Here is a 19,304-nt window from a genome sequence, read left to right on the forward strand (position 1 = left end):
GGACTGATCTCTCATGTTAACATGTCCAAAGTTCAAAGTTCAGATCTGTTCATTCTCCTGGCAGTCCATGGTATGTTCAACATTCTCCACCAACACCGTCATTCAAATGCACCAATTCTTCTTTGGTCTTCCTTATTCATTGTCCAGCTTTTGCATGCATATGAGGAGACTGAAAATATCATGGCTTGGGTCAGGCACACCTGAGTTCTTAAAGTGACATCTTTGCTTTTTAACACTTTAAAAAGTTCTTTTATAGCAGATTTGCTCAAGCAATATATTGCTTGTTTTCTTGACTGCTGCTTCCATGGGCGTTGATTGTGGATCCAAGTAAAATGAAATCCTTGACAACTTCAATATTTTCTCCGTTTATCATGATGTTGCTTATTGGTCCAGTTGTCAGGATTTTTGTTTCCTTTATGTGGAGGTGTAATCCATACTGAAAGCTGTGGTCTTTGATCTTCATCAGTAAGTGCTTCAAGTCCTCTTCACTTTCAGCAAGCAAGGTTGTGTCATCTGCATATGGCAGGTTGGTAATGAGTCTTCCTCCAATCCTAATGCTGCATTTTTCTTCGTATAGTCCAGCTTTTCGGATTATTTGCTCAGCATACATATTGAATAAGTATGGTGAAAAGACACAACCCTGGTGCACACCCTTCCTGACTTTAAACCACACAGTATCCCCTTTTTCTGTCTGAATGACTGCCTCTTGGTCTGTGTACAGGTTCCACATAAGTACAATTAACTATTCTGGAATTCCCATTCTTCTCAATGCTATCCATAATTCATTATCCATACAGTCAAATGCCTCAACACAATTCAAATGTGTCAGTCTTTCTATGGTCTTCCTTTTTCACTGTCTAGCTTTCACATGCATATGAGGCAATACCATGAAAATACCATGGCTTGGGTCAGGCACACAATATCGAAGTGAAATGGTCCTCACTTTATAGTCCTTCTCTATCAATTACTAAATGTGAGCCATCCCAGAAAGGGCATCACTTAGACCAGGGAGGCTCTCTGCAGCTGAGGCAGACCCTGAGGGAGCTGAAGGCTAGAGGCAGTCAGCTAACCACTTTCCTTCCATAAAGGGGTTCCTGTCAGTGCATCTCTGTATCCACCACATTTAAAATTGCAACACCCCCTACGGTGCCTAGCACCTTCCCCTGGTTTATTTTCTCCAAGGCTCTTGTTAGCTGCCTTCAAGTCGACCCAGATTCATGGCAGCCCCATACACATGTTGTACGTAGCTAATCAACAGACTTACTCTGCACTAGAATTAAAAATAAAAAGTTTTATTGAAGGATAAAAAGACATTTTGCAATATGGGAAACATACACAAACATCCAAACTATGCTGGAATGCTGGAATGTTCTAAATTGCAGGGAGAATAGTAAGGGCTTAAAAGGTGTGGCAACAAGGATTTGTGCTGGCAGGCACATACTCAGGGAAGGAGGGAAGAATCATGGTTACAAAGGTTACAAGGGGTTTTGTGAAATTACAAGTTTAAACATTTAACAACAGCAAATTTACTTCTTAAAATTTCAGGGTTAACAAGACATCCCGAGATTGGTTTAATGAGGCATTGGGTCAGGAATAAATTTAGTATAGCTGCATGATTGCTCTTTCCTTCTTTAAGGTAACAGGTTTATGTTTTAACTTAGCCACAAGCTTACAAAAGAATTACCAGAAATGAAGCAAAAGATCTCAATCAGTGAAAATGAAGTTTAATTTGAGTCAGGCTATTGGAATTTAAAGCTTCATGTTTTACCTTAGTTGCAGAGTTATGAGTCAGTTATGGGCTTCACCTCAATATCATCAATTCTAATCCTATTTCCTAATCTCCAGGAGACATACTTAAGACCAAAACCAAAAACCAAACCAAACTAGTTGCCATCAAGTCAATTCCAACTCATAGACACCCTAGACTGAGCTGAGTAAATTCTTTTTTTTTTTAACAAGTGTTCATTTCCTCATTTTTATTTATTTATTTATCTATTTTATTGTACTTTGGAAACCCTGGTGGTACAGTGGTTAAGTGCTACGACTCCTAACCAAAGGCGCTCCTTGGAAACTCTCTGGGGCAGTTCTAGTCTGTCCTATAGGGTCGCTATGAGTCGGAATCGACTCGACAGCACTGGGTTTGGTTTTGGTTTTATTGTACTTTAGATGAAGGTTTACAGAGCAAACCAGCTACTCATTAAACAATTTATATACGTATTGTTTTGTGACACTGGTTGCTAGTGCCATGACATGTCAACACTCTCCCCTTTGTGACCTTGGTTTCACTATTTCCAGCTTTTCTGTTCCCTCCTTCCTTCTCGTCTTTGCCCTTGGCAGAGACTTCAGTACTGAGCTCTAAGGGTGGCTAGGGGACATACTCTCAGGGTTTCTCCAGTAAGTCTGGTCTTTGTGTGTGTGTGTGTGTGTGTGTCAGAATTTTATTTTGTTCTACATTTTTCTCCAGCTTTCTCCAGGACCCTCTCTGTTCTGATACCCATCAGAGAAGTCAGTGGTGGTAGCCAGGCACCATCTAGTTGTGTTGGACTCAGTCTGGTGGAGGCTGTAGTAGTTGTGATCCTTTGGACTAATCTTTCCCTTGTGTCTTTGGTTTTCTTCATTCTACCTTGTTCTAGACAGTGTGAGACCAGTAGAGTTATCTTAGATGGCCACTCACAAGCTTTTAAGAACCAAGACGCTATTCACCAAAGTAGGATGTAGAACATTTTCTGTATAAACTCTGTGATGCCAGTTGAGCTAGATGTTCCCTGAGACCACGGTACTCACAGCCCTCAGCCTGGCAATTCAGTCCCTCAGGGAATTTGGATATATGCAGGTGTTTTTATGGAGCTTCTATGACTCTGCCTTAGACAAGTTGTGCTGGCTTCCCCAGTATTGTGCACTGTCTTAGCCTTCACCAAAGTTACCACTTATCTATTATCTATTTAGTGTTTCCATCCCCACCCCTCTTCATCTTGGAACCATCAAAGATTGTTTCTTTTTGTGTGTAAACCTTTTAATGAGTTTTTATAGTAGTGGTCTCATACAATATTCGTCCTTTTGTCATTGACTTATTTCATTCAGCATAATGCCCTCCAGATTCATCCACATTGTGAGATGCTTCACAGATTCATCATTGTTCTTTATTGTTGTGTAGTATTCCATTGCTTGCTGAAAGCAAAGAGGACTTGAAGCACTTACTGATGAAGATCAAAGACCACAGCCTTCAGTATGGATTACACTTCCACATAAAGAAAACAGAAATCTTGACAACTGGACCAATAAGCAACATCATGATAAATGGAGAAAATACTGAAGTTGTCAAGGATTTCATTTTACTTGGATCCACTATCAATACCCATGGAAGCAGAAATCAAAAGGTACAGTGCATTGATTAATCTGCTACAAAAGACCTACTTAAAGTGTTGAAAAGGGACAATGTCACCTTGAAGACTAAGGTGCACCTGACCCAAGCCATGGTGTTTTCAGTCGCCTCATATGAATGTTAAAGCTTAACAATGAATAAGGAAGACTGAAGAAGAATTGACCCCTTTGAATTATGATGTCAGAGAAGAATATTGAGCATACCATGGACTGCCAAAAGAATGAACAAATCTGTCTTCAAAGAAGTATGACCAGAATGCTCTTTAGAAGCAAGGATGGCGACACTACATATTGCATACTTTGGATATGTTACTGGGAGGGATCAGTCCCTGAAGGACATCATGCTTGGTAAAGTAGAGGGTCAACAAACAAGAGGAAGACCCTCAATGAGATGGATTGACACAGTGGCTGCAACAATGGGCTTAAGCATAACAGCAATTGTGAGGATGGCACACTGTTTCATTCTATACATAGGGTCACTATGTGTCAGAGCTGACTCAGGAGCACTTAACAACAACAACATTCCATTGTGTGAATATTCTTAACAGACACTTTTCAGCAAGTGAATCCTTATCTCGGTTAGAAATCCTGACTCCTGCTGTCTTTGTTTTACAACAGTTAAACTTTGACCAAAAGCCTGTCTTGTTTCTTTAGTAGAAGTCAAGATTTCACTTTCATTCAGAATGGAGTTTTTGATTTAGGTCTGAAGTCACCAACTTCAATTATGCTAGCACCTCAGTTTTTTAAGATATATATGCACACACAACAGAACGAAACACTGCCTGGTCCTGCATCAGCCCCATGAGTGGTTATGGTTCAGACCATTGTGATACATAGGGCTTTCACTGGCTGATTTTCAGAAGTAGATTCCTAGGCCTTTCTTCCTAGTCCATCTTAGTCTGGAAGCTCTGTTACAATCTGTTCAGCACCAAGCTACCACTGACAGAAGGGTAGTGGTTGCTATTGAGGTGAATTTTCCAGAAATTTAACCCAAATCTCCCACATGGAAGGTGAGAATTCTACCACTGAACCACCATTGGCCCCTCCACAGTATTTATCATCTTCTAATATACTTTTTTTTTTTTTAATATACTACTGCATGTATGGAGCCCTAGTGGCAGAGTGGTTAAGATCTCAGCTGCTAACCAAAGGTCAGCAGTTCAAATCCACCAGCTGCTCACTGGAAACCATATGGGGAAGTTCTACTTGTCCTTTAGAGTCGCTATGAGTTGGAACCAACTTGATGGCATCTGACAACAACAATATACTATATAATTTAGTCATATATTTTATTTTGTTTATTGTCTGACTCCTTCACTGGCATGTAAATGCCAATGGTGAGGGGATTTTTGTCTCTTTTGAGAACTGACACATTTAGAGTGGTGCCTGGCACATAGTAGGAGCTCAATAAATATTTGTTGACAGAACTAAGTTGTTCGGTAGCTTGTCTAGTTCATATACTGTACAAGTCTTACAGGAATCCTGTCTTATTCATCTTGTCAGCATAGGGACACTATTTAGGTATGCAATTCGTGTTTGTTGAATGGATGAATAAACCCATGAATGGATGTTTTTAATTTCATTATAAGAAAGTACTAGTGGAGCACTGACCAATAGAAATATCATGTGAGCCACATATGTAATTTAATGTATCTATTTTCTTATCGTATATTGGTCACATTAAGAAACAGGTAAGTTTCTTAGGGGTGAAATCCACTTGACAGCAAAGGCTTGGTTCGGTTTGGTTTGAAGATTAATTTTAATAACATTTTATTTAACTCAATATATCCAAGATAGTTTAATTTCAACATGCCATCTATATATAAAAAAAAAAAAAAGTAAGGACATATTTTACATTCTTTTTATTTTGTACTAAGACTTCAAAATCCAGCATGTATTTTACACTTAAACAGCACATCTCGATTCAGAGAGCATATTTCAAGTGGTCAATAGCACACGGACAGTGCAGTTCTGCAATTCTGAATTTCAGACATCAGAATAACATGGGGGAGAGGGCCGGGGGCTGGAGAGATGAGCTTTCTGGGGTCAGTGACTCCCTGGGTGTCAGACGTGACTAACTTGCTACCTGTGGATGTCCAGCTGGATAATGAATAAGGAAGACCAAAGGAGAATTGATGCATTTGAATTATGGTGTTGGAGAAAAATATGGACTGCCAGAAGAACATAAAATCTGTCTTGGAAGGATTACAGCCAGAATGCTCCTTAGAAGCAAGAATAACCAGACTTTGTCTCAAGTGCTTTGGACATGTTTTCAGGAGGGACCAATCCCTGGGAAAGGACATCAGGCTTGGTAAAGTAAAGGGTCAGCGCAAAAGAGGAAGAACCCTCAACGGGATAGATTGACACAGTGGTTGCAACAATGGGCTCAAGCGTAACAAGGATTGTAAGGATGATGCAGGACCGGGCAGTTATTATTCTGTTGTACATTGGGCCTCTGTGAGTCGGAACCAGCTCCACGCCACCTAACAACAATATAGCCACCACTCAGTGAATGTCATCTACTGTATTTCAAAGGGAAACCCTGGTGGCGTAGTGGTTAAGTACTATGGCTGCTAAGCAAAGGGTCGTTAGTTCGAATCCGCCAGGCGCTCCTTGGGAACTCTATGGGGCAGTTCTACTCTGTCCTATAGGGTCGCTATGAGTAGGCATCCACTCGACGGCACGGGTTTTGGTTTTTGGTTTGGGGTATTTCAAAGATTCTAAGATGCACCATATTTTTTTTTTTTACATTTTAGCATATTTTAAATCGGAATGTGTCTTCTAAGCAGTGGTTTCTTAAAATGTACACAGTAAATACAGTATTATTATATTCTGAAAGCTCTGGCCTGGAGGGTAATTCCTCGTCCTCTTCAACTGTCCAATCCATTGAGTGAATGCCGTTACCGTTCACCTCTATTACTTTTTCCACTCTCCGTAGGTGCCCCCTGTGGTCCTCTTCCGGCCAATGTAATTTTTTGTGTGTGCGCGGCGTCCCCAGGCAATACGGGCGGATGGCGGCAGCATTCGGGAGTTTACGGCGGCGCGGCACTCACGGGGCCCGGTTAGCCGAAGGGAGACCGGCGCGTCCCCGCCCGCCCGGCTGTCAGCTGATGGGCCGCCCGCGGGGGAGGCCACCGCCGCCGCCGCCGCCGCCGCGCGAACATGGCGGCCGAGATCCACTCCAGGCCGCAGAGCAGCCGCCCTGTGCTGCTGAGCAAGATCGAGGGCCACCAGGACACCGTTACGGCCGCGCTGCTCATCCCCAAGGAGGACGGCGTGATCACGGCCAGCGAGGACAGGTAGCGCCGGCGGCTCGTGTGCCTGGCCTGGGGCGGCTGGGACGGCCCGCGCTCCGACCAGCCCCCGGTTGTGGGGCGGCAGGATCGGCAGCCCGTCTCTCCCGCGTGGGGGCGCCCCCGGCCCTGGGGATACGCGGCCGGACGCCCTCGCCGCGCCCCTCCTGCCGCCGGGACCTCCGATCTCACCCCCTCCCCCGGGAGCCCTCGCCGGGACCGTCGCCGCGGGTGCTCAGTTCTGAACACTGCCCCGTCCCCCTGGCCCGGAACCCCGGTCTTTGTCGCACTTTTCTGGCCGGGGACTTCACCGCACCCCCCTAGCCGGGACCCCCACCACGGGGCCCTCAGTCCAGACCCCCTTTCTGCTGCGTCGTTTCTGTCTGGAACTCCCCTGAGCTCCTGCGGGGGCGGGGATCCCCTCGCGGCCCTCCAGTCCGGGTCCCCTCTCCGCTGCGCTTTTTCTGCCAGGAACCTCCCGTGGTTCTCCAGCCCGGGACCCCCGCCCCACCCGCCAGCCCCCCGCGGACCCGTCAGTCCAGACCTCCGCCCCCCTGTGCCACTGTAGCCCAGGACCCTCAGCCTCTCCAGCCCGGGATTGCCACCGGTCCTTTCCCCGTCAGGTATTCGTTGTGGGCTCTCTAGCCTTAGCTCTCCACCCAGCCAGGCTCTCTACAGTCTTGCGGGGTGTCGCTGGGTGCTCAGAAGTGCGGGACCTCGGGGTAAGGAGTTAACCCTCCCCGAGTCAGTTCCAAGCTATGGCCCCCAGAGCCAGGAGGAGCAGTGGCTGGTTACCTCAGGTCCTTGTACGTGGAATTCTCTCCTCCTTCCCTGTAAATGCTAGGTTCTTGTTCCTTGCTTCCAGGAGCTTCCACCTTCCTTCCACTAGTTTTTTTTTTTTTTTTTCCCCCTTACGTTGGGGTTTATGTCTTTGTACCCCAATACTAGGCCCCCGGACCAGTTGTTTTTGCCACAGCTGTTAGAAACACCTGAACCCTTATTTACTGCATAGTTTCTAAAAGTTACTCACTTTTTAAAAAACTGAAATGCATTTATTTAAGAAGGAAATATATTTGCAACATTAACGGAAAGCCAGTATCACTTGCATAAACTAATAACTATTAAAGTGAGCCTCAATAGTCTGTGTGCACCTAAAACATCTTGCACCTTGCCTGTCACTCTTTAGGAAACACTGATCTCGTCCAGTTTTCTCATTTTACCCAAAAGGGAACTGAGGCCCATGAAATGAAGCTAGTTATTCTGAGTCAGAGAGACACTGGTGAAGTCAGAAATGCAAGCCCAGGACTCCCCACCCTGGCTTTCTAGTCTTCTCAGGAACGTCTGATTGGGTTGCAGTGGTATTATTTGTTTTAAAATTTTAGTTTTTTTAAAACCTGAAAGGTTTTAAACTTTAGTGGCCTTATTGTGGGAATTTGGAGGAAATGACTGATGTTTGTCAAGTGGAACTGTGTTTCCTTGGTACAATTAATCTTCTTAAATGGTAATGTCTCTAAAAGTTGAAAGGCTTTCTGGAGGATAAAAGGTACGGCTTTTCTCTTAAAGCTGAAGGCGGAGTCCAGCTTTTGAAATCCTGTATATATATGTATGTACATATATATACATATTTATGATTTATTTTATTTTTGTAGTTGAGAATACAACAGCAGAACATACACCAACAATTTCTACAGGTACAGTTCATTGACACTGATTACATTCTTCGAGTTGGAATCATATTTTGAAGCAAGTAACATTGAGGGCCTGCCCTGAATGGGAAGAGAAAACCTAAAGTCCCCAGTTTTTATGTGACCTTTTGTATTTTATTTTTGTTTTGATGCCTTTTGCCTTACTAGATTGTGAACTTATTGTGAACAGGTAGTGACCTCTGCCTGCCTGTTGGTGAGTAGCTGACTTCAAACAAGGGGAGTGGTTGGTGGTCCTGGGTGTGGGTTTATATACGCAGAAGGGGAGTGGGAGAGAGAGGAGTTCTGGAAAAAGGCAAAGAATAATTTAGGTGCAAGCAACACTTTATAAAAGTTAGCAGTCTTTATTCAGTAAACAGTTTTATTCATGATTCATGCATGTTGGGTCAGTTGCAGAATATCTGAGATTACTGGCTGGAAGCAGTGCTGATAAACACTTTACGGAAAGTGCTTAGCTGCCCTGGAACTGAAAGGTTCTGGGGGAGCCTGAGATCAGCTTATTTCCTCTCTCGGGCACCACTATTCCTGCAGAGACCTGGCACTGGGCAGAGTGATGGTTGACACCTTGGGTTTCTAATTTGTGTTTTAGGCCCATGGAATTTCCTTGAAGGTAGGACTTTTTTTTTAATAGGTGTCACACTTGGTGAGATTGAATGAAAACTCAAGGCTGTGATTTTTGTTGTTGGTAGTGGTTTGTTTTTACATTGTTGTAAATATGTATGAAACCCTTCCTCCCTCTTTCCCTCTCTCTCTTCCTTTCTTCCTTCAGAAATGCTGTACTTACTGAGTTCTAGGCCCTGGGGATACAACAGATCAAAAGCCACAGTACCTGCCCTCGTGTAACTTCTGACTCACTGGTTTTTATGTTCCTGACCTGATAAAACCAGTGTTTCTGAGGAACAGAACACTGACTGCCCTTATTCATCCAACAACCATTTATTGGACACCTACCATGTGCTGGGCCTCGTGTTAGATCTGTGGTGTAGAAAAACAGCTGATACCGAATCACGGTTTCCAAAGCACTGGACGGGTAGAGAAGAGATGGCCCTGGGCACTGCATCACAGACGAGAAGAGAAGGCTCCTTGGGGTGGGACGAGGTCAAGGAAAGCTCCCAGAGGAGATGACATTGGAGCTGGTCCTGGGGGACGGAGGAGTGGTCTGTAGGAAGGAAGGAGGGATGGGTATGCCCATTCCAGGCAGAGGAAAAGAACAGGTGGAATATCGAGGGGGTAAAAACCACAGTTCCTTTGAGGCAACCAAAGCCAAAGGTGTGTGGGAGACACGGTAGGAGAGAGGAATGAAGCTCTGGAAGGTCCAGTGTCCAGTTTGGGAAGGGCCTTCCTCGCATGCCATACTTAGGAGTTTGGTCTTTATTTTGCAGGCAGTAAGGAAACATCAAAGAGTTCAAAGAAGGTAAATGACATGATCAGAGTTTGTACTTCAGAAATAACCATATCTAACCTTTTGATCTATTTCCAAAAATCAGCCAATGACAATCCTGTGGATCACAGCGGTCCAATCCTATTGTGTATGGGGCTGCTTTTCTTGTCCTGGCTCTACAAGGAGCCTCCTCTTCCTGTGTGGATGCAGAGTGCCCACTGACTCAATGCTGCTAACAACAACCTTTTGAGATCCCTTCTCTACCAGTACAGAGTTAGACCATACGTATGTTACAGCATCCAATCCACATATCCCCCCATAAGGTAGACAGCAGTCCATCTTCCCTTATCAGCAGTTCCAAAATTCAATACATTCTAAAAGTCAAATGTTTTGTTTCTTCTGTAAGTTGGACCTGAAAACTCATTTGGTGCTAAAACTTGACCTGAACAGATGACACAATTTATAATCCTTCCTTATCCCATGCACTGTGAATATTCATCTGTCTTACTGCAGAGATAGCAATGTGTTTAATTGCAGGTGCAGTCCCAGGCTCTGTCAGGGAGTGTTATGAAATGTATAGTATATATATTGTGATTGCCATTTGACAGGTCAGGAAACTGAGGCACAAAAGCCATTGAAGCAACTGCCCAAGGTCATGTGGCTAGTAAGTGATAGAACTGAGATTTGAACCCAGGCCTTCCTCCAAGGCTCTAGTTCTTTCCATTATGCTACACATTTGGAGAAACTGAGTCCAGACAATGTCAGCCAGTGACTGACCCTCTGGCAGCCATAATTCCGTTATTTTTCCTTCCTTTCTACTAGTTTTCAAGGTCTGAAAAAAAATTGGCTTGCAACTCTCGGTACCATTTCTGCTTTACTGCTCAGAAAAGTAACGTTTAACATGTAAAGCGTCCAACTGCAGTTAATTCATTTTATAAAAGCTAAAAGCAATGAGGACTAGCTGAGAGCATTTTGAGTGGAAAAGTCAAAGATATGGGGGTTGTCCTCAATGTAGTGCCCACTTTCCTAAACTTTAAAGTGGTGGTTTTCAATCAAGGGTGCCTTTTCACCCAGGGGATATTTGGCAATGTCGGGAGACATTTTTGATTGTCACTACTTGGGAAGGTAAACCCTGGTGGCGTAGTGGTTAAGAGCTACAACTGCTGACCCCAAAAGGTCGGCAGTTCAAATCCACCAGGTATCCTTGGAAACTCTGTGGGGCAGTTCTACTCTGTGCTATATAGGGTCGCTATGAGTGGGAATCGACTTGACAGCAGTGGGTTTGGTTTTTTTTTTTTGGTACTTGGTACTTGGGAGGAGTGCTACTTCTAGAGGGTCGAGGATGAGGACATTGCTCAGCATCCTACAATGCACAGGACAGCCCCCAACAGCAAAGGATAATCTGGCCCCAAATGTCATTAGAGCCAAGGTTGAGAAACCCTGCCCTAGGCTTCGTGCACTTGTTTTTCTGGTCTCTCTACAGCTGTGGTTCTCAAACTTGGTGTACATGAGAATCACCCAGAGGGTTTGTTAAAACAGTGCCCCACCCTGAGAGTTTCTCACTGGGTAAGTCAGGGGTGAGGCCTACAAGTTTTCCTTTCTGGTGAGTTCCCAAGTGTTGCTGATACTACTGGCCAAAGGACCACACTTTGAGAACCACTGCTGTACGCGAGAGGAGAGTTAGTCATCAGTGTGCCTGCCTGTGTAGACCCACTGAGGGAGAATACAGTTGACACTTTGTCCTCTTTCTGATAGCTTCAGGAATGTTTGCCTGGGGTCATTCACATGTCCTCTCCTCTCTCCCGGTAACACCCAACTGCATGTAACAGAGCTAAATACAAAGAATCTCCCCAAACAATATCAAACCGGTATGGAATATCAGAGCTTCATTCCATCATACCTGGAGTCGCTGGTAACTAATGGTTTAGGCAGTGAGCTTTGAGTGTGGTTAGAAACCTTCAGCAGTTGCTGTGCTGTGAGCGGTTACCAGAGATTGGTGGGACCCCTTTGGACATATTCGTTGATATTTTGTTGGAGCATTAAATCCGTAAGCTCTTTTATTTATTCTTCCGTTAAACCTGAATTAGTATTAGTTGCCTGCACTTTGGAACTAGAGTATTTGGTCAGGCAAATTATAAGAAAAATTCATGAATTTTCTTTAAAAGATGATTGAATCAGTAAAGTAGGACCATCTTTCTATTCAGGAAATTGTAAAAAAAAAAAAAATCAGCAGTAAGTTTCAGAATTTGACTTTCTGGTAGGGGAAACAGAAAACGAGACTCTAGTTTTAGAACAGAACTGAAATGTGGTGAGCCGGCAGGAACTGACTCCAGACAGGTTTGCTTTTGGGACTTCTTTGGACTGCACCAAAGACTAACACAGTTCGTTGGTAGAAGGCTAGAATTTTTAAAAGGTAATAACTTTATTATAAAAGCCTCATGAAGAAGTTAAGGCTGTAGGTCTGCTGTCCCCACGTTTGAAAATTAGGTTTTGCGGATGTGCGTGTTTGTACTGTTGTTTCCGGGGCCTGTGGACCAAGATGGGGGTCTGCAGGAATCTCAGCGTTGTTTGGCTTAATTCAAACAAGAACAGATCTCACATGTTTGAAAATATTTTAAGATGTTGCGCATGGGCTGGTAAACAAAGATTACAGAAAACCAACTTCTAAAACTTCCTTGGCAGCCTCTTTTTCCTATTTACAGCAGATACTTTAACATATTTGTTTCTCTCAGGCATTTTTAAGCATACTGTGATGATTTGGGGGGAGGGAAGGAATTGTATATTTATAGATTGTTCACATGGAAATATTCCTAAATAAACAACTTGATTTTTAAGTGTTATCCTTAGGGGAGACCTGGCAGAGCTGGAAGTTGTTAGCTTACACAAAAAACCAGGGTGTTAACTGTCGTGTTTTAGTTGTCATGCAGTGCCCAGCAGTAGACTTCTTGATTTGCTTTATGAAATAAACTTAAGAAGGGGGAAGGCGGCAGAAAGCCTGAGCGGGAATGCACAGATTGTTGTCGCAGTGCTTCTTTAGCGTCACAGTCATTTTCTTTTTATAGCATCATTAGGAACAGAGACTCTAGAGCCAGATGCCTCCCTTTGAATCCCAGCCCTGTGACCTTGGGCGAGTTACTCATCCTGTCTGTATCCTGGTTTTCTCCTCTGCAAAATGCAGCTAATAATAATACCCACCTCATAGGATCTTGTGAGGATTACATGAACTAATATATGTAGAGCGCATAGAACAGTGCCTGGCACAGAGTAAGCACTACAGTATAACCAAACGAAACCTGTTGCCGTTGAGTTGATTCCGACTCATAGTGACCCTATAGGACAGAGTAGCCAGGTTTCCTAGGCTGTAACGTTTACAGAAGCAGACTGACGCATCTTTCTCCTGCAGAGTGGGTGGTGGGTTTGAACCGGCAGCCTGTCAGCGGCCAAGAGCTTTAACCACTGCACCACCAGGGCTCCTAAGCACTATGTAAACCAAACCTGTTGCCGTTAAGTCAATGCCGACTAATAGCGACTCTATAGGACAGAGTAGAACTGCCGCGTAGGTTTTCCGAGGAGCAGCTGGTGCATTCAAACTGCTGACCTTGGGGTTAGCAGCAGTAGCTCACCAACAAGGCTCACCTGTTAGCTATTATTGTTGCATTCCCTTTAATTGCTTTAATCTTACCAAAAGTTAAAGATGTCTGTATTTGCTCTGTGTGTTTGTGTGTGTGTGAGTAAAAAAAAAAAAAAAGAAGTTTTTTCTGACTAAACTATACCATTTGAGGGGTTACTTACAAACCTAAATGCTTATAACTATCTTTGAGTCATGCATTTTCTTCATTTCCGTATTTGGTCACTGACAAGTCCTATCAGGTGTATTAGTTTGCCCTGTGTTAGGGGTCCCCAAGCCTACCCCTGGTTCAGTGATTTGCGAGGAGACTCACAGGACTTGATTTATTACAGTGAAAGGATACACAGCAAAATCGGTGAAGGGAAAAGGCTCCTGGGGTGGAGTCTGGAGGAAACCAGACGTGAGTTTTCAAGAGTCCTCTTCCTGTGGAGTCACAAGGGACCCGCTTAATTCTTCAGCATTGAATTGTAACAACATGTGTGAAATGTGTATACCAGAGAAGCTCATTACAGACCCAGGGTTTTCCTCAGGGGCTGCTCACATAGGCACCCTCTGCCTACCAAGTACCAAAATTCCAGATGCCCAGAAAGAAAGCAGATGTTCAGCATAAACCACATTTTTTTGTACAGGTTTGTACACAACCACTCATTTTTGTACAGTGAGCCACTCCTGTGAGTTAGGGGATGGTAGGGAGCCTCCCCAAATCTAAGTTCCCAGATGCCAGCCAAGGGCCAGTCTTGCTGTCGTGGATTGAATTATGTCCCCCCAAAAATGTGTGTATTAACTTGGTTAGGCCGTGATTCCCAGTATTCTGTGGTTGTCCTCCATTTTGTGATTGTAATTTTATGTTAAAGAAGATTAGGGTAGGATTGTAACACCCTTACCAGGTCACATCCCTGATCCAATATAAAGGGAGTTTCCCTGGGGTGTGGCCTGCACCACCTTTTCTCTCTCTTAAGAGATGAAAGGAAAGGGAAGCTAGCAGAGAATAGGGGACCTCATACCACCAAGAAAGCAGCACCGGAAGCAGAGTGAGTCCTTTGGACCTGGGGTCCCTGTCCCTGAGAAGCTCCTCGACCAGGGGAAGATTGAGGACAGGGACCTTCCTCTAGAGCCGACAGAGAGAGAAAGCCTTCCCCTGGAGCCAATGCCCTGAATTTGGACTCTTACCCTATTTACTGTGAGGAAATAACTTTTTCTTTGTTAAAGCCATCCACTTGTGGTATTTCTGTTATAGCAGCACTAGCTAAGACACTTGCAAACAGACCTTTTAAGGACAGCAGTCTCAGCCCTGCTGTGTGAACTCTTTTCTGTACACCTGTCCATAATTACCTAGTGCGTGGTCACTGGTTATCTTTTAAATCTTGATTATTCCAACAGCCTATTAGCTGTCTTCTCTATGTCTAAGGATGCCCTACTTGATTCTGTCCTATAAGCCCTTATCTTGGATTCTGCTTTTATCATGCCTTTCCCCTGCCCATGGCCATTCATTAACTCTTTCATCCTGTCTGCAGAAGGACTTTGTAGACTTTATAACTTGTCCCTGTCCGGCTTTATTTTTTTACTTCTCAGTGGTTCTTTAGTGTCAGTAAAGCCAATATGGCGCACTGGGTAAGAGCTCAGGTGCTAACAGAAAGATCAGCAGTTTGAATCCACCAGCTGCTCCTTGGAAACACTGTTGGGCAGTTCTGCTCTGTCCTGTAGGGTCACTATGAGTCAGAATCATCTCGATGGCAGTGCGTTTGGTTTTTGATAAAGCCAATATGCTCCGTGTCCCATTAACACCTTGTACATTTCCCACCTGGATGCCTTTACCCTGTACCTCCCCTTACTGGCAACAGCCTTTCTTCCCTCTCTCTCATATTCCAATCCCTGTCTCCCATATTCCCTGTCTCTCAAATTCCAATTACCTTCTCAGGCCAGTTCAGCTTCCACTTCCTCCATTGAATATTTCTCCCCAGGCCATCAAACTCTCTCCTTTTTTAAGTTCTTGCCTTCAACTGTAGTAACTTACTTACATAATTGGTTATGATCAGGTATTATTTACCATTCAAAAAAAAGCTCATGGCCATCGAGTCGATTCCGACTCATAGTGACCCTGCAGGACAGAGTAGAACTACTCCATATGGTTTCCAAGGAGTGCCTGGTGGATTCAAACTGCCGACCTTTCGATTAGCAGCCATAGTTCTTAAACACTACACCACCAGGGTTTCCCGTTTACCATTGCTTCATGTTTAGTCACTTTCTCTTCCCAAATAGTCTACACCTCCACAGAGCAGGGCACCTAGCAGGTACTCCATAAATATCCACTGGCGGATTGATACAGGAGCTCTGGTGGTATGGTGGTTAACAGCTTGGCTCCTAACAAAAAGGTTGCCAGTTCGAATCCACCAGCTGCTCCTTGGAAACCCTATGGGGTAGTTCTGCTGTGTCCTGTAGGGTCTCTATGAGTCAGAATAGACTCATGACAGCAGCGAGTTTGGATTGGTATAAACTCAGTAATTGGAAATGCAAAAAAGGTACCTTTCTTCCGTGGTGCTTTAATAACCTGCCAGTTCTTTCATACGAAGTGCATTGTAACATAATAGGTATTTGTTTCCAGAGTTTTGGAGTTCATCATCCCTCTCCATAATATATGCTTGGCAAATTTTTCTGAGCATTATTAAGATACTGTGAAAACAAATATGCTGGCTTAATTATGTATTTTTGTCACGCTTCATAGTGAAATAATCTTTTTAGCTCTTCATTTTTATTTGTTGACAGGTTTTTTTTTTTTTTGACCACATGCTACTTCACTCCGAATGGCTCCCCCTTGAGGAGATAGAGTGGATCTGCAGCAGGCCATTTTCAGAGAAGTTCTAGGTTAAAGGTCACCTGTGGCATTCCCTCGCTCCCTTTCTCATAGCCCTTTATATTTGCTTTGCCTTCCATCAGTAGTGTCCACTTACAAAGTCTAATGTGAAGTAGGGTATTCAGAGGGAAATCAGTGTCGATGGGGACATTTTTGGTTTCTAGTAGTACCCGGGAAACCCTGGTGGCCTATTGGTTAAGAGCTACGGCTGCAAACCAAAAGGCTGGCAATTTGAATCCACCAGGTACTCCTTGGAAACTCTGTGGGGCAGTTCTACTCTCTCCTATAGGATCGCCATGAGTTGGAATTGACTCAATGGCAATGGGTTTTTTGTTTGTTTAGTGGTACCGCAAACAGGCCCCTTACTGCTGTGCTGTTCTCTCTCCCTCAATTACTCTTCCCTATTTTATGCCTTGACTAACTGCTCATCCAGCAGAGCTCATTGTAAATGCCATCACTTCTCCTGAAACCTTTACCAAATCCCTCACCCATCACACCACCGTCACCACTTCCTAACGTTAATCCACCCTTTGTCATTCCCAATGTCCCTAGGAGGTGCGTATAGTTTGTTCTTGGCTACTAACAGGAGGATTGGTGGTACAAATCCACCAAGAGGTGTCTCAGAAGAAAAGTCCTAGGGATCTACTTCCCCTAATATCAACAGCCATTGAAAACCCTGTGGAGCACAGTTCTATTCTGAAACTTGTAGTGTCGCCGTGAGTCGGAATTGACTTGATGGCAATAAGTTGGTTTGGTTTTTTGGTTTTCGCCATTCCCATAGTTCTTGTCACATTATATTATTATTACCCATCTACATGTTTGGTTTCTCAAGCTAAATGGTGACCTTCTTGGTGGCAAAGCCCATATTTTATTCCTCTTCAATTTTCTGACACCTAAAAATAATGTAAAGCTTGCAATAGTCTCTCAAATGTTAGTTTGAGTGAGTCCATTAAAAAATAAATAAATAAAAGACCTGTAAGGAATAAAGAAGTGTGGCACAAATTTTTAAACTAGGCTACTCTTCCTTACTGCCCCAAACTGCTTCTTTTGGGTTAGTTCAACCTTGTGTTTCAAGGCTTGTAGACTCTTAATAGAGTTTTGAGACTTTTTTTTTTTTTAAAAGAAACAGTGTTGCGTGAACCCTGCACTGAATTTATTCTCTCTAGATTGTTTCTGCTCTTTAGAAGTTGTGGTGTGTTTTATAGCCTTCTTTGGGGTGCTAAGGCCACCAGAAATCATTTTGATGCTAACAGTGGAAAGATAGCAGTAGGAATGCTTTCTTGAGTAAAAAGAAAATATCTGCAGCGAGAAAATAAGCCATCTAGCTTCTGGAGAAGCATAGTTAGTTTGCAGGGTGGTGCAAATGCTGGGAAGATTCAAGTGGTTTTCCTTCCGTACCCTCCAGCAAGCTACCTGGATAAAATCCTGCCCTCAACAAAATCAGCTGTTTGCTGCTCTTCGCTGTCATTGACCTTTGGAGCTGTCCAGTATGCCTTCCTAAGACTGTAGAAAAAAGGGGATGGAAATTTTCATTTTCTGAACCAATCTAATTCTTTCCTACAAAAAAAGAGGGTAGTTTCTCTGCTTTTTAGTTTAGATAATTCAATAAAAATCTAGTGTTTTCCCACCTGTGTTGCCAAAGGAGACTTCTTTCTGCAGCAGGAATGAAGAGGGCAGGGTCAGGAGACTTGATCAGAAGGAAGTTGCTATTTATTTGGTAAAAACAGATTGCACTGAAGACCATCTCTTCTTCTCTGTCTTTTAGGCTGACATCTTTATATTATAGAAACCACCTTGGGTACCAGAATTACATTTTTGTTTGTCCCCTGGAAGTACTGTCAACAGAGGAAAAAATATCCTTTGCTGGGGCCCTGGTGGTGCAGTGGTTAAGAGCTTGGCTGCTAAACAAAAGGTCGGCAGTTTGAATCTACCAGCTGCTCCTTGAAAACACTATGGGGCAATTCTCTATCCTGTAGGGACACTATGAGTCAGAATCGACTCGATGCAGTGGGTTTGGTTTTTGGTTTTAGTAGATGACAAATGTTTTGAGATATACCAAGGTATCAAATAATATCAGTAGTGACCAAAGAAAAAAGACAAACCTGTTGCCGTCGAGTTGATTCTGACTCATAGCAACTCTATGGGAAAGAGTAGAACTGTCCCATACAGTTTCCAAGGAGTGGCTGGTGGATTCAGACTGCCGACCCTTTGATTAGCAGCCGTAGCTCTTAACCACTGCAGTGCCAGGGCTGGAAAATCATATTTCCTCAAAATTACTATCAGCCCTGAGCTTAAAAGAAATCAGACCCTGGGCTTAATTTGCAACCTATTGCATACGCTGTATTTTTTCTTTAATTGATTGGACGAATAACCCGTATATATGTGGATATAACTTAAAGATGGTCAAGTTGTTTTAAATCTACCCTTTTGGGATGATTAGGGCATTTATTGAGATTTCTCTAAAAAGTTTTAGAAATGCCAGTGTTTCAGGAGAGGCAGAACTTGGCCTTGTGCACTTGCAGAGACTTTGTGGGCTACTTTAGTCTATTTATCAAAGTATGGGCATGATTTTCAAGGTAATCATGCTGGAAAATTATATGTATTGAATCCAAATATATGTTCAAATGGAATTATAGGTTTTAAAATGGCATTATTCATGACTTAAAAGATGCCTTCTGGTTTGAGAACTGGTGCTTTTTAGAAGAAAAAATCCCACTTTGAATCTCTGCTCCTACTATATTATGGCCTAAGTAATTGAGGCTTTATAGAATCCCTGATTCCCTAAAATATATATATTTTTTAACTCTTAATTAGCTCTTCAAGGGAGTCAAAGTTACTGAAGGAAATGAAAAGGAGCCCCTCCACCAATTCTGATCATCAGGCAAACCAAACATTAATCTCCTGGAATAAATACTTCATTCTTAACCAGAACTGTGGTTTTAACCCTTTATTTTTCATATGGCTATGTAAAAATGATGTGGCTGAGGTGTCTGACCTCCTCTAACTTCCCAAGAAGGAAGGAGGATCAAGATTAATAGCCCAAGGCTGATTCTTATGAGGTGGAGGT

General features: G+C 43.4%; 1 protein-coding gene across 4 annotated transcripts in view; it reads left to right on the top strand.

The window, feature by feature from the left end:
- Window positions 1-6,511: 6,511 nt before the first annotated feature.
- WDFY1 (WD repeat and FYVE domain containing 1) overlaps window positions 6,512-19,304 on the top strand; it is a 52,415-nt gene continuing 39,622 nt past the window's right edge. Inside the window, exons 1-2 of one of the 4 annotated variants that reach the window (XM_023541060.2) lie at window positions 8,547-8,573; window positions 9,760-9,791. Coding sequence is in view for 2 of the 4 variants with exons in the window: in XM_003406037.4 (XP_003406085.1) it covers window positions 6,544-6,680 (137 nt within the window). In the remaining 2 variants the exon portion in view is untranslated. Of the gene's footprint in view, window positions 6,681-7,249; window positions 9,792-9,817; window positions 12,172-19,304 lie in introns of those variants that run through there. The other 3 variants (XM_003406037.4, XM_023541049.2, XM_023541052.2) reach the window with 3 other exon arrangements.

Source organism: Loxodonta africana, chromosome 6 (assembly GCF_030014295.1).
Source record: "Loxodonta africana isolate mLoxAfr1 chromosome 6, mLoxAfr1.hap2, whole genome shotgun sequence".
Lineage (NCBI taxonomy): Eukaryota > Metazoa > Chordata > Mammalia > Proboscidea > Elephantidae > Loxodonta > Loxodonta africana.